The sequence below is a fragment of the Microtus oregoni genome, unplaced genomic scaffold (assembly GCF_018167655.1).
Source record: "Microtus oregoni isolate MIOR12 unplaced genomic scaffold, Mior012 000048F_ref0000485, whole genome shotgun sequence".
Taxonomy (NCBI): domain Eukaryota; kingdom Metazoa; phylum Chordata; class Mammalia; order Rodentia; family Cricetidae; genus Microtus; species Microtus oregoni.
In genome coordinates, this window is record NW_024543222.1 from 4,167,825 (window position 1) to 4,183,607 (window position 15,783).

Consider the following 15,783-nt stretch of genomic DNA (forward strand, 5'->3'; position numbering starts at 1 on the left):
CATAGCTTTGCTCCTAAGACGTTTTACCAAGAAGCAAAACCAAGTTTTTTGAGTTGGAAGAACCTCTAGTGAATGTCTTCTTTGAGGACCAGGTTGGTGACCAGAACCCAGGAGGCCTCTCAGGTATCACTGCAGAGTGGCTCACACCCTGGGTTCTATTTATAAACTTCTGATGCGTCTAGTGGGCATCTAGTATAAATGAAGTCTGGGGGAAGCCACTTTGGGCTCAGATGGGAACAAAGCTGGACCTCTCCTCGACAGCTTCTTAAGGTGCTCCTGGTCCCACCATGTACCATCACCTACAGGCTTGCGGGCGCTCACCTGGGGTTCCGGAACTCCTTCTTCCTCTGAATGATGTAGTTCATATCCATTCCCTCCTTTATCTTCCTCTCATAAAGCTTCTGGATCTTGTCCTGGGAAGGTGACAGAGGCGAACATGACAGGAGCCTGCCCCCAACAATCCAGTCTGTCGCAGAGGCAAGCCCAGATCCACTGCTGATTTTTCCTGACCCATTCTCGATGGTCAGGAGAGAGTAGAAAAGAAAGGTCAAGTCCGAAGCCACCACCCAAGCCCATGAGTGAATTTCAGCTCCCCAATCCCCCGAGGAGTGGAAAGTCTTAGAGCTGAGGAGCAAGGGTAATGCTGGGTCCAAGCATCGACATGTGAAGTCGTTGGGAGACCTGGGAAAGCACCGCCACCTCAGAGGGAGGCAGGAGGACTATTCTGAAGTTGGTTTCAAACTGTTTAGATGCCTTTTTTGCTTGTTTTTGGTTTTTCGAGACAGGGTTTCTCTCTGTAGCCCTGGCTGTCCTGGAACTCACTCTGTAGACCAGGCTGGCCTAGAACTCAGAGATCCACCTGCCTCTACCTCCTGAGTGCTGGGATTAAAGGCCTGCACCACCACCGCCCGGCTGGAAGAGGGAATCTTATGAGAAAAAGCTTCTATAAGATTGGCATGTAGGCAAATCTGCTTTTTTTTTTGTTTTTGATTTTTTTTTTTTTTGAGATAGGGTTTCTTTGTACTGCTGTGGCTGTCCTGGAACTTACTCTGTAGCCCAGGCTGGCTTTGAACTCAAGAGAGGTCCACCTGCCTCTGCCTACTACACATACTGGACTAAAGGCGTGCACCATCACCGCCTGGCTTAGGTATAGTTTTTAAATCACAGCAATAGAAATCCTTAAAGCGAGGGCATCAGTGTTGAGACTGCGGGCCCTCAGGGCCTCCTCTGAGAGAGTGGTGGGCCAGAGCATGGGTCCAGCTCGTGGCAGTGACACACACAGATTCTCCAGAAACAGAAGATTTAGGGAGCACTTTGCTGGGCAGAGGTGGGAGGGATTAGAGGTCCTAGACAGTTGCCCTGGGCATTTTTTAGAAGAGGAGCCCACCCCCCTGGTCAGAGGATCAAAGTTGCACTTCTTTTTGCCAAAAAGCACGAGGAAGCCTGCGGTCTATAAAGCATGCCATTACCAGGGAGCAGGAAGCTGTTTTCCTAGGTGTTCTATCAGGGCACTGCAGGGAGGCCTGACACAGGAGGCTCAGCAGCCCCAGGTGAGCCCTGCCGCACAGCTGCCTTGTTGGGGGCTCCAAGACCACCAGAAGTTCTGCTGTCTGCTTAAATGCCACAGTCCCTACCCCCAGGAGGATCAAAAGAGAAGAAATATTCGGAACTTAAGAGCTCTGAGTGGCTGGTTGTTTCTGCTTGGCAGGCCTGTGGAATTGTCCTTACAGGCTTGAACTTGTTTGGCATGGAGGGTGACGGCATCCTGCGGGTGATGGGGAGGGAGGCAGACAACTCAGCCGAGGGAGGAGACTGCTGGGAAAGGAAGAAGTCTGTACTATGCCTGAGTCCTGACTTTGGCCCTCTCCCGGCCTCCTGCATTCCTTAGCTCTAGGACCCATTAGTCATCCATCCGTTTGGGTGGTGCCATGGGCTTGTGGGATAGCCGGGGGCACCCCAAGTAGGATCAAAGGCAGGGCAGGTGGAAAAGGTCCACAGTTATATAGCTCCCGGCACTTACCCTATTGTTAATTGAAAGGTCCCATCACAGGGGAACTTACAGAGGGACAAGGAGGAAAACCATGTGGGTGAAGTCTCAGCTGTGCTGAGCTCCTGTTTCCCATGGTCAACTGTAAAGATAAACGGCTCTGTTCCTTAGGTATTTAAAGCCTTGGTCTGTGGGCAACAGGAACACGAAGACAGAAACCATGCATTAAACTACGCATTAAACGCTGCACCTTACACTTCTGGAATTTATTTTACATTCTGATGGGTCCTCAGTTTCTTGGCACATTTCCCTCTGAGAAGCCCCCTGGCTCAGTGAGGCTGTAGAGAAGACTCACCCAATCTCGAGGTAGACTTAGGACCTCAGTGAGGGCAGACTAGGGACCCATGAGGTAGCACATGGCAGGAGTGGCACTGGGCGCTAATTCCTGAGATCCAAGACTACAGGCTCCTGCCCACCTGGCAGTTTGACTTGGTCCCTTTTTCCTGTCATGGCCCCCCGGACAATGTAACCCAGGCATTTTCACCCATACGACAGTCAGACCCTCGCTTACTTGTAAGTGATTTGAGCACCTGCCAGGCGGCTCTGGAGGGATCTTGATTTCATCAGGTGACATGTTTCGGACCCTTTCGGAGAAGGAGGCTGTTGAGAGAACAGAGGGGGAACTCTGGGGCTACAGAGCACAAGCGCAAGCCAACTCCAGAGGGGAGCAGGCTGTGAGAACGGGGAGCAGGCTGTGAGAACGGGGAGCAGGCTGTGAGAACGGGGAGCAGGCTGTGAGAACGGGGAGCAGGCTGCTCAGGGCATCTTGGAGAGTGTTACCTGAGCTGAGATCAAATGGTCAGAAGCCTGTCATGTGTCAACCTGGGAGAAGGGGGTTGAGGTAGAGGGACAGATGTAAACAACACACACTACAAAGCTCCAGGAAAGAGCATGTCAGGGAAGTGCTGGGGGAGGGAGAGGGAGGAGCCACAATCCGAAGCACAGGCCAGTTTTCTACACTGTAAATTCTACCTGGCTAGGCTTAATCTCAAATTGCCAATGTGGAAGACACTGAACCCAGGGCTGGAGGAGACACAAGTCAGCTTCAAGTACAAGCCAGGTCTAACCTCCCACAAGCCTCTGAAAGTCACAGCTCCTTGGCCCTATCCTTCTGGTCTGGGGCTGTCCTGCTATGAGAAACTGTGTTCAGGGTTCTCAAGGTTTGGGGTCCCAAACAGCTTGTGCATAAAAGGGCCTGAACAAAAGGCCTGATTCTGACATGAAGAACTCTCAAGGGCAATTTGCTCAGGGAATGGCCACGGTCCACCCAAGCCTTGGCTCTTCTCCTTGTTGCCTTCCCCGTAGCCTCTGGCCACCCCAGGCCCCCAGAGTCCCGCTCTGGAGCACACAGACAATGGACTATTTGTGAAAGGGTCTGTTGTGCTCTTCTGACATTCACTTGTGAAAAGGACCATACAATGAAGGAACAAACAGCCTAGGGTGGGGCAGGAGGAAGGGAGAGACCAAGACCCACCACCAACAGCAGGCAGCAAAGTACTTGCTGGAGACCTACTGTGTGCCAGGCCTTTACCTAAGCTCTTTCTCGGAGCAGCTCTCTAGGGCTGACGCATGCCTGGGTGGAGGGGCTATAGCAGCACAGCTTTCCTGGTCCCTTCGTCCCAAGGCTAGATTTATTTATTTAAAATTTTTAATTTAAAAAATTCTATGTATGTGCGGGTTCTTTGCATGTGTGAGTGCAGGAAGTGCCCTCAGAGTCTAGAGAGGGTGTCAGGTCCCCTGGAGGTGGAGTATGGGGGTTGTGAGCCCCTGGATATGGGTGCTGGGACCCAAACTCAGGCCCTGTTTAAGCAGAGTGGGTCAGCTACTGAGCCTCTCCTCTCTAGCCATGATTTAAAAATAATCCCAGACCTCAAGGGATAAAAAAGGTATGTGTGGGAAGCACTCATCGGGGCCCAGGCTGGCCCCAGTCCAGGCTTCAGCGACTCTCCTGCTTCAGCCTGCTGATCCATGCAGCCAGGGTAGATTAATGTTTTCTTCTGATAAGGTGCTGTGTGCTCTGCTCAGTTTGCCATCACTGTGACAAACGCAGTGCTGAGTAAGACAGGGCCTCAGAGGTCCCAAACACTAATGACTCTACTTCAGCCACTGCGGCTCGGGGCCTCTGCAGACTACAGAGACCAGGGGTCAGGCCCACGGCAGTCTTAGCAAGGAAGCGCAGGGCTGAGTTTCAGCACCGCCAGCGGGGTTAACTAGACACACCCTCAGTACAGGCTGGTGACAGAGACCAAAGGTCCTGCTGTGGGCTCAGGGGCAGTCTCCACAAGGGGACTACTCGCTTGTCATCCGCAATCTCCTGACTGGCCCTCGGGTGGGGCACCACCCAGCTCTGGCAGGCGTTCAAGCCAAACCTTGATTTCTTCCTTCTTCCCTGCCTTGGGCTAAGCAAAAGTTCTAGGTCTGAGCTCAGACCACAGGGGCTAGCTGAGAGTGGCAGCAGCTGGAAAGAGCTGGCCATGGCATTTGGTGAGCGTTAGTAACAAAAGCAAGAAGGCCTTGGCAGGCGCCGGGGCTGGAAAGGGTATATGTGCACGTGACAGAGACAAAGAGTGCCCTTTGGCATTTGCCAGGAAAGCTTTTTAGAAAAACAGGGTGTGGCACTGTTACTGTAGCAACCCCCACCCTCTGCGGTAGGCGGTATGCGGTAGAGCAAGAGGAGCCCCTGAGGAACGGGGGGAGAAACAAGGGACAGGTCTGGACACAGAATAAAAGTTTGCTGCACAGACTGAAGATGACTTCAGTGACTTGTTTCTAAGTTCTAGGACGATAGCTGCCCTGCATGTCTCAGAGTAGCCAGAGCCCCAAACCACTTTCTCAGGAAATCTGCTAATAAATATGTCCACAGACACTTGAGGGCAGTGTCTCTGCCCTAGCTGCTGCTCGGCTATGCCAGGAAGGTTGGACTTAATATCTGAGAAGCTTGCTGTCAGCATGAGTCAGACTGTGAATGCCTTTGTCAGAAAACATCTGCAGTATCCATGGCCACCAGGTAGGTTCAGAGCAGCGGCTGTAAAACATCTGCAGTATCCATGGCCACCAAGAAAGTTCCGAGCAGCAGCTGGTCCCTGGGATTCAGGACATGGCAGGGAGCAATCAGGGTCAGCAAGCCCCTGTGGGGCTGAGGACACCTGCAGGGTACTCAGTGGACAGTAAGTACCTGAGTAACTAGGACCCCCCCCCCCCATCAGCACTGTTCCAGGCCAGGCCGGCAGCTGTCGGGAGCTGTGGTACTGGAGAGACCATGAGTTGGCTTCTTGGCTCTTTGCTTGTTCTTTCAGAGGTGGGAGCTACACATCCAACACCCAGGATTCAATTAAAAGCTGAGTTTAGCCGGGCCGTGGTGGCGCACGCCTTTAATCCCAGCACTCGGGAGGCAGAGGCAGGAGGATCTCTGTGAGTTCGAGACCAGCCTGGTCTACAAGAGCTAGTTCCAGGACAGGCTCCAAAACCACAGAGAAACCCTGTCTCGAAAAACCAAAAAAAAAAAAAAAAAAAAAAGCTGAGTTTAGACAGAGGGGGCAGCAAACATCGCATGACAATCAGAAGCCACTCTGCCACCTACCCCTCAAAGAGAAAATAGTACCACACCTATGCAGATGAAAGAGGGACGATGTCCCCCACAAGGGAGCAAATGAAGAAACCATGTCTGCTACAGTGAGAGGTTCCTTAGCCGAAACAGACAAATGAACAGAACGGCTGTGCTCCTCAGTGTGGATGCAGTGTGTCCAGACTGAAAGCCAGGCAGGAGAATCCGGATCTGCACCACATGCTCAGCTTGGGGTGATTTGCCTCATTTCAGTGAGGCAGAGAGAAGGCCGTGCTGCCCAGTGGTGGAGAGCAGTTCTGCTCAGTATCCTCTCACGTTAGGACGGCCCTCATAACAGAGGGATCCAGCCCAAGTGCCAATGGGCCCTGATTTACATAAAACTGTCAAAACAGGGCTGACTGCCCATCAAGACCACTTCTTGAGATTTACTCCTCCTGCACAGGAAGTTAACACTGAGGACCATTAAGAAGGGTATAACTGATGGTTGGTCGGGCTAGCACAATTACACACTTATCAAATCCACCAGTGCGCACTTGAACTCACAACTCTTACTCCATGAACTGCACCTCAATAAAGCTGTTTCAAACACGCACAGAGGCTGGCTGTGCCAGCACTTCCTGTAATACTAGACGGTTGGAGGCTAAGGCAGAGGACCAGTCAGTCCAAAGTCAGCATGGGCCATATAGTTGCTGAGGCCAGTCTGTACTACCTACATGAATCTAAAGTCAAAACAAAGCCAGAGAAAGAGTCACGCTGGTGGTGGAAGAGGCCCAGTTGGTGCCCACACATCCCACTCTCTGACGCTGCTCAGATGAGTGGTTCATGGCCAGGTTTTCCTCAGAGCCCAAGCCTTGAAGTTTCTCAGTAGTGAACAGCAGACTGAAGTGGGACCCAGACGGAAGAGGCTACAGCTCCTACATCGCCTGGTCTTGTAGGCCACTGGCTCCCAATTAGATATGTACCTTGCCTCCTCTGCCCTTTAAGTTGTCATACCTCAAATATCATTCTCTCTCGCGCGCGCTCTCTCTTTCTCTCTCCCTCCCTCCCTCCCTCCTTTTTCGAGACAGGGTTTCTGTGTGAAAATTGTGCTGGAATTCACTCTGTAGACCAGGCTGGCCTCGAACTCACAGAGATCCACCTGTCCCTGCCTCCCAAGTGCCAGGATTAAAGGTGTGTGCCACCACTACTTGGTGCCAAGTGTCATTTTCTAAAGAACAAATTCTAAGGTTTAAGAAAAACATAGTTCGGGCTGGAGAGATGGCTCAGAGGTTAAGGGCACTGGTTGTTCTTCCAGAGGTCTTGAGTTCAATTCCCAGCAACCACATGGAGGCTCACAACTGTCTACAATGAGATCTGGTGCCCTCTTCTGGCATTCAGGCATACGGACAAACAGAACACTGATTACATAATAATTAAATCTTAAAAAAAATAAAGAAAGAAAACCCTAATTTCTAATTTACACAGATGTATGTGTCTGAGAACCACGTGTGCTCAAGCACCTGCTGAAGGCAGAACAGGACACTGGACTCCCTGAGCCTGCAGTTATAGGAACTTGTGACCTACCTGACATGAATGCTGGGAAAAGAACCTGGGTCCTCTATCAAAACAGCAAGTGAGAATTCTTTTTTTTTTTTTTTTTTTTTATTTATTTATTAAGTATACAATATTCTGTCTGTGTGTATGTCTGCAGGCCAGAAGAGGGCACCAGACCTCTTTACAGATGGTTGTGAGCCACCATGTGGTTGCCGGGAATTGAACTCAGGACCTTTGGAAGAGCAGGCAATGCTCTTAACCACTGAGCCATCTCTCCAGCCCCGCAAGTGAGAATTCTTAACCACTGAGCCATCTTTCCAGCCCCTAACTTTTTTTTTTTTTTTTTTTTTTTTTTTTTTTTTTTTTTTTTTTGGTTTTTTTCGAGACAGGGTTTCTCTGTGGTTTTGGAGCCTGTCCTGGAACTAGCTCTTGTAGACCAGGCTGGTCTCGAACTCACCGAGATCCGCCTGCCTCTGCCTCCCGAGTGCTGGGATTAAAGGCGTGCGCCACCACCGCCCGGCCCAGCCCCTAACTTTTTAAAATAGGACTTAAACCATCTATCGGAGAACCCAGGGATTAAGGCCGAGTAATTATGTTCTTGCCCAATGGGTCAGAAGGAAAACAGAATGAATAATTCCTAGCACTTAGTTATGGAAAACCAGTCACTCCTCAACAACCCACAACAAATGGTACTTCGTGGGAAAGGGAGGTGGACGGAACCCTGGAGGAACACTTTCAAGCCAATTTTCTGCGCTTTGAACCTCAGGGCTGGAAAGCACAAGCCCTGAATGCCAGTGCAGAGATGCAGGGGTGGGCTCTGCAGGTGTCCACTGGGAACAGAACCAGAGAGCAGGAGCGCAGCGGCCAGGGAGCAGTGATGCTGGTGCAGAAGGACGGCTCTTTCCCCAAGTCCATGGCCAAACGGAGGAGCGGAATGGCTTTCTAAAAGGTTTAGGATGCGGGGGCTGGCAGAGGGAACGGAGGGACTGTGGTTTCCTACAAGTCATTCTACTCTCCAATGTTACCAAGGGCCGCATATGCCAAGGCTGTGAGCCATGTTCCTGCCTGGGAACGAGGTAAAGGGCCTGCAGAGGCCTCACGCTGACTCCCTGAGCAACATGAATATGGCAGTGGGGACAAAGGGTACAAAGACAGAGAGGTCAGGTTCAGGGCACAAGTGGAAGAAGCGAGGACCAAGATGAGCTCCCAGCTGTGCGGGACTCTGAACTTCCCTGGCAACCCTCTAGAGCCCAGAAAAACACACCCAGAATGCCATTCCAAAGAATGTTGCCTGGAGGTCTCACCCAGGCACCCCAGGATATGCCCAAGGCCTTGGGAACAAGGATGCAGGGAAACTGCTTACAGCAGGGCAAGGGCTCAGAAGTGTGCACGCCCCCAGGGTACCCCTGCTTACAGCGGGACACACACGAACACACACACACACTCACACACACACACGGGCTCAGAAGCGTGTACACCCCCAGGGCACTCCTGCTAACAGTGACACACACATGCACACACAGAGGCTCAGAAGTGTGCATGCCCCCAGGGTACTCACCCACTAATTCCTGGGGATCCCGCTTCTCTGCTTCTGTATTATCCTGTGGAGACAAAGAAGCACACAGCGGTAAGGCTGTGCTCCCGGGCCATTGCCACTCTCATCACCAAGACACCCGGGCTTCTCGTGGACACTGAAGGGGGTAAGTGCTGCCAGCATGCGAACGGTGAGCAGTGTTTCAAGGCTCCTGGAACCCCAGGGCTCTGACCACTTCTCCCCCATCACAGCAGCTGGGAGCTCCATGACCCCCAGGAGGGACCAGCACTGAGCCATGTTGCTGAGAGCCATAGCAGTGACCATGGCCCTGCCACCTGTGTGACTTGTTCCCTGCCCCTGGCTCCCCCTGGGTTGGGAGAGGTTATCTGAAGACACCACTGAGGACGGCTATAAGGGGAACCCTGTTATCAGATTCAAACACTGCAATCGACAATGTTTGATGGAAATATGGACATCCGTTATCAGATTCAGAACCCTGCAGTATCGACAATGTTTGATGGAAATATGGACATCCGTTACCTCTGAGTCACCTAACTCCGGAGAACAGTTGCTCCTGGGAGTTTTTTTTTTTTTTTTAAGTTTCACTCCAAACAAACAGGGCAGACTTTATTATGAGCACTAAGGGGCCACTCAAAGCCCCCTTTAGTGACTAAATGAGGTTCCCAAAGGCCCTGGCTTGAAGTCTCTGGCTCTCCTTGACTCACTTCTTATGTTGGTTTTATTATATTCTGTCCAAAGAAATACATACATACATACATACATAATTTTACACTGAAAACAAAAGTCTTAGTTCACTGCTTCGCCTAACCAAACCATGGCTGGGAGGGTGACAGCTGGCTACAGCAGGAAGGCCTAACTCTTGCCTCTGCTGACCCAAATGTCCTTGAACTCAGTAAGATCAGGCATCTTCAATGTAACAAGTTTAGTGATCAAAATGGCAGAGGAGAAGAAGTTCACGGAAGGTCTCAGATCTGGTTTCCGTCCCTTCCTGGTGAGAGAGGAGGTAGGACAGCAACGGTTCTGCAACAGGACCTACACGTGTGAGCAGAGGTAGAGCTGGGCCCGGGCACCAAGGAAGGAAGGGAAGTGGTCTAAAGGGTCCAAACAACCTCCAAGCCAGCCATGGCCCTGTGACAAAATCAGACCCTCTACCCTCTTCTCGGATTCTGAGACAGACCCCAATCCCCTTTTCTCTGAACACCGAGACTATTCATTAAAATTGCAAGGGCAGTCTCAACAAGGTTAAAGCCAGGCTGCCTAGCAACTTGTCTCCCTCACCATCCACCTCCTGCCAATCAGGTGGGCAAAGCAGGGCTGGGAGGCAGGCCTGGAGGGCTGCCACATCAAGTTCAGGTTGGAGTCATAAATCAACCGCTGTTCAGACAGTGCCAACGTCTCTGGGACCAACAACAGCTCCTTTGTAGCAGCAACGGAGGACTCAACATTAAGGAGCATTTCAGTGAGCGGGTGCGGGACTAAAATTCCCTGTGTTTTTCCACTAGGAGACAACGTCCTGGGACCAGCTGGAGCTCCCGCCTTCCCCTGCAGACAGGCCGACACAGGGGAATCTCCAGAGTCACTAGACTGCTAATACGGTATCTGTCCCAGAGTACCAAGAAGTGGGTCACATCTTTTTAAAGGATCTGGCTAGCCTAGCTGAGCTTGCTCAGTCCTGTCTCTGGGAGAAAAGACACAATGCTGTTACAAAGGAAACTCATAGGCAGGAGCAGATTTTCCCTCTCTTGGTCCTGTGATCTACGGCTTGGAGCCTCAGCCTTTTTAAATTCATCTCTCAGCCGGGCGGTGGTGGCACACGCCTTTAATCCCAGCACTCGGGAGGCAGAGGCAGGCGGATCTCTGTGAGTTCGAGACCAGCCTGGTCTACAAGAGCTAGTTCCATGACAGGCTCCAAAACCACAGAGAAACCCTGTCTCGAAAAAGCAAAAAAATAAAAATAACAAATAAATAAATAAATAAATAAATAAATTCATCTCTACCCAGCGAGGAGCTCGGAGTTACTGCATCACGTGTTCTCTGATGGACATCCACGGCATGAAGGAAAGCGAAGTGGGAAAGGGGACCAGTGAAGATGGGGCTCTAAAGTTCAGTGGCAGAGCGCTTGCCTAGCATATACAAACTGGAGTTTGGTCCAACACTGTAAAGACAAGTAAGCAGTCAAATCCCCCACCCTGCACTGCTACAAAGTCAGAACAATTTACAACAGCTCATCCTTGAGGTAAGTTTAGTACAACGACTCCCATGGCACTGTGCAATGACCCGTAAGAGCCTTGGCCACTGGGGGTGGGGTGGGCAGAACTGGGGAGGAATGGGCGTCACACCAAAGCAATGGTCCAGAGAGACAGCCTCCCACCAGCCTCGGCAGATGCTAAGAGCTCTATGTGAATTTGAACCAGCATCCGGGAACTATGATGATGCTGGCCATAGCACTGAAGTACAAGAGAGGAAGTCAGGGAAACATCAAACTGCAAACAGGGTACACTCCGCCCCCCAGCGCTACAAATCTTCCCTAGGAGAGACTTATCAACCTTCAAAAGGGCCAGGAGGGGAAAGGGGAGTTGTGAGAACACAGGACACAAGATTCCTCTGTTCTCCTTTCCTTCCCCTAGAGCAGTGTTTCCAAACGCCCAGGGCATCCTTGTTAGAGCTGTATAGCTCTCTCCCCCTAGCTTACAATTAGCTAAAGTTAACTTAGACTGTGAGCTGGTCACCAGACGGTTGTCTGTATCAGCTGGGGGACCTAGAACCTGGCAGAGACCAGAAGCCCCTCAGCCTCAGGGCTCTCTCAGTGGAGGGGGGTGGAATGAGGATAGCAGCCCTTAGAAAGGGAGAGCGGCTGTGGAGTTGACTTTTTTACCCAGGCTGAATCCAGTGAAGAAACAAGGAATACACAGTAAAACCCAAGCCCACAGCTTTCCAAGCGAAGCTCAAGGAGAGAGGGAAGAGATGACCAGGGCTCACACACTGAGCGTGTGGAGGCACGGTAGCACAGGCATGTGATCCCAGCACTCAGGAGGCTGAGGCAGGTCGACTTCAAATTGTAGGGTCAGCTTGGGCTGCCTAACAACATCCTTGCCTCAAATCAAAACAAAAACAAGAGCCCATGTGGTAGTACACACCCAGGAGTCTGAGGCAAGCAGGCAGGCAGTCCAGAGTCTCAACAAAGAGTGGTGGGACACGTCTTTAATCCCAGCACCTGGGAGGCAGAGGCAGGTGGGTATCTGTGGGTTCGAGATCAGTCAGGATTACAGAGAGATAGTGAGACCCTGTCTCAAACAGACATATAAGGAGCAGGGCTGGGAAACAGTGCTGTGAAGCTGCCCATTTCGTTTTCTCCCCCCAATAATTGTGATTGACACTTGCAGGTCAGTGACAGAAGCCTTGCTGTCACAGCAATCAATTACAGACCCTGGAATGTGGCTCCCATGCAGAGATTACCAGTCTGGTCTCGGACAGAGCTGACAGGCAGAGGGAGGAAGAACCATGGAGCAGGAGACGCTGCCAGGTGAGCAGACAGGAGTTAGGCGGTGAGGAGCAGCAGGTTCTGGGGGACGGCCTCCATCAGCCCTTCTGGGAAGCAGCAGTCCCATGAGGCATCACTCCAGTGACAACCCAAATCACAACACAGCCTACGGCGCTGGACTCTACCAGCTAACACACCATGCTTTCCTCCCGGCCTCGGGAGCATTAGGCATAGAGGAGGCACTCCAGGCAGGGCACAGGGCAGCGTGCAAGGTGCTGGGCAAGCGTACTGCACACTAGATGTTCGGGCCGGACAGTGTAACCTGGCACCCGGGGAGAAAGACCAAGGAAGTAGCATCTGCAACCTTACCCTCACAGACTGTGACAGCCCTTGAAGTTACCAAGTCCTAATAGGCCATCTTATGCATTGAGCAGAGTTTACTCAAAACAACAAAAGAGGATTTAATTCTTAAAGCCAGGTGTGGTGGCGCACACCTATAATCTCAGTACTGAAGAGCCAGAGGCAGTTGAATTGCCAGTCTAGGCTGGCCACACAAAATCAAAAATCTCCCTCCCCCAAAGAATCTTCACCGTAGCCCCCCCCCCCCTTGACTTTTTTGAGACAGGGTTACTATGTGTAGCCTCAGTGTCCTGGAACTCACTCTTATAGACCAGGCTGGCCTCAAACTCACAGAGATCCGCCTGCCTCTGCCTCCCGAGTGCTGGGATTAAAGATGTATGTGAGCCGACACCACCTGGCCTTCCTCCTCCCCTTTCTTCAGAGGGCCTGCTCTTTGCCCTCTCTGATCTAGAAGATGCAGCAAAGTGGAACTGAAACCTCACTTCTTGCTCTACACCCGTTCTGCCTGTCTTGAGACAGGGTCCTGCCTATGTAGCCCAGAGCCTCTGAACCTGTGGACGGTCCTGCCTCACATCTCTGGAGTGCCGAGGTGCTGGCCTGTACCTCCAGACCCAGCCCTGCAGCCTCTTTCTTGCCATTCACCCGAATGCTCTTGAATCCTGAGACAAAGGGGGGAAAAGGCACAATTAAGCTGGGTGTGGCTGGTCACTTGCTCAGGAGTGAGGCCAGTCTAGGTAACTAGCAAAATCCTGCTTCAAGATAAACATACAAATAAAGACCAAATCCACAAACAAGACAATTGCTGACAGTTAGCTCACTTACGCATTCTATAAATAATTTGTGGAAGATTTATTATGTCAGACAATGGGCTAAGCACTGAGGCTGAAATAAGAAAATTTCATCCCAGGGAACAATTTTAGGTTTTATGTTAAGTCCTTTAATGAATGATCTCATTAGCCTAGCAAAGCAGGTTCTGAACGACAAGCTCACACTGCTCTCCAGGACAGATACACCACCTCAGGAACCCTCCCGAAGGCATCACAATGGCCACCGGCAGGACTCTCTGTCTGTGTGGGGGCACACACCTGTAATCACACTTGGGAGGCAGAGGCAAGAGAACCAGGAATTCAAGGCCAATCTGAGCTGCAAGAGGCCTTGTCTCAATCCTCTCCCTACTCCTCCCTGAACAGCCCCCCCCCTCCCACCAAACATCTCCCAAGGGCCACGAATGGGGTATGCAGAGGACAGCCTGGTGACTTATGAAGTCACAACAGTCCGTGCCGCGTGGGAGCATAACCCACGTGGTGGTCCAGAGGCCTGCTCCCACACAGCATGTCTGGAGAAACGCCCAGAACAGGGGGCTCGCATGGGCACATGGCCCAGTCAGGGATGGAAAAAGCACACTTAGCAGGAAAATGGGCGGAAGTTGGCGGGGCCATTGTGGACGTACTGGAGTTGCCTTCATTCACAGACAGCGCAGACAGGAAGGCTCAACTCACCAACCAGCGCCAGAGGAGGCTTCCACAGGAAGGGTTAAATAGAGTCTGCCAGAACAAATTAAGCCAGCCCCAGCTTGGCCTTGCAGTCTAAAGAAAAAGCAGGGAAGGAAATGGCTTCTTTCTCTACTGAAAAACCCAATCAAAACAAAGCTGTAATATAAGGATCCACATGGCAATGTATGCGCTACTACACAAAACCTGTCGGAACCAGCCTGGCTTGAATGTGAATTCAAAGTCTGGTCAAAAGCCATTTCCAATGGGGAGAGTTTCGGTACCTGACTATTCCAACTACCACCCAGACTTGACAGGGAGGCAGGGCTTTGTTGTTTCTTAGAATGTGCCAAGGGTGGCCCTCTTCCTGACCCCCAGAGCAGTACAGGTGCTACCTTAGACCAAGGACCCACACCCAGCCCTTGGGGGCGGGGCTATAGCACACTTTTCCTTCAAGGCTACCGTAAGGACAGGGTCTCTGGGCTTTAAGCTGGTAGCTCTGGGGCCTGGAAGAGGCTGGAGCTACAAGGTGAAGAGAACTGCCAGGCCGAGAGCGGGAAACTAAGTCTCAGCCATCAGGCACAAAGCACTGTAGCCCAGGCCACCGATAGCTGAGAAGCAGAGGAACAGGAAACACACCTGAGAACTCAGGGCGGTGGGACTCGATGCTAACTGGCCATCAGGTATTGGCAGGAAGGAGATTCATTACCCTGGAGACCGGAGGAAGCCTGATACCTTATGGTGTGGGAGAAACTACCCAGCTCAAAATTTAGGAATACAGATGGTCACTGTGTGCACTTCTTAAACCCCAGAACTTGAGAGGCAGAGGCAGGAGGATGTCTGTGAGTCGGAGGCCAGCCTGGTCTATAGAGCTAGCTCCAGGACAGCCAGGACCACAAAAAGAAAAAAAGGAAACAAACAAACAAAAAAATAAATTAGCAAAATCCTTCCAAAACTCAGAAACCACACAGGCAGTCACATTGCAAGGGGCAAGGGTAAAAACGAGAGACGAGAGTGCTGGGTTTAGGACAGGCCATTTTCTGCAGCGTGTAATTTCAAGATGAATCCCAGCTGGGAAAGGAGAGGCCAGCCACACCTCACTTAGCAATCCACGGCATCTGGCCCCGAAAGGAAGGAGGTATGTTGGGGCTTGCATGGCTGATAGGGGGGCAGACGGGCGTGCAGCAGCTTCTTCCTGGCTGTAGAACCACAGGAGAGGGGTGGGGCTCCCAGGAGTCTCTGCTTCAGTACACCTGGAGCAAGGGCAGTCAGGAAGGGTGCTCTGGCAGTGTGGGAGAGCCAAGAGGATCAGAGGAAATCACCTGGAGTCTACAGTGCCCTCTGAGTAAAGTGTGAGTAGGCCTGATCGGAAGGGCTGGTCCTGGAGACTTTACCAGCCCTGACCTTGGCTAGAGACTTCCTGAGGACAGACAGGAAAGCCCACCACATCCCAACTCCTGCTTGAACTCTCCTCAGTTTGGGGGTGAACAACTAGTGGGTTTCAACAGGTGGAGCGTTAGGGGCTTTACTTCTGGTCCGTGTAAGGAACAGAGAGGTTCCCGCTCCCGAGAGCCTGCAGGGCAGCACTTTATCTACAACACATGCAGTAATGCAGTCAGGTCTGGCTGCACAGCTGACTGGTACACACGCTGAAGAACATGTGCACACGGGAGGAACAGCGCAGAAACATGCGGTGCTCACGGGAGCTGCTGCCAAAATTTCCACAGTTTTCTTTTAAAATTTATTTTTATT

General features: G+C 51.6%; 1 protein-coding gene across 2 annotated transcripts in view; it reads right to left on the minus strand.

Moving 5' to 3' along the window:
* The window catches only part of LOC121436073 (SAP30 binding protein), a 31,511-nt gene that overhangs the window by 4,705 nt on the left and 11,023 nt on the right, over nucleotides 1-15,783 (minus strand). For both annotated transcript variants that reach the window (XM_041635696.1, XM_041635695.1), the window contains 3 exons: nucleotides 8,704-8,746; nucleotides 2,559-2,647; nucleotides 322-413 (listed from right to left, as the gene is read on the minus strand). In XM_041635696.1, the coding sequence (XP_041491630.1) occupies nucleotides 322-413; nucleotides 2,559-2,647; nucleotides 8,704-8,746 (224 nt within the window). The remainder of the gene's footprint in view (nucleotides 1-321; nucleotides 414-2,558; nucleotides 2,648-8,703; nucleotides 8,747-15,783) is intronic.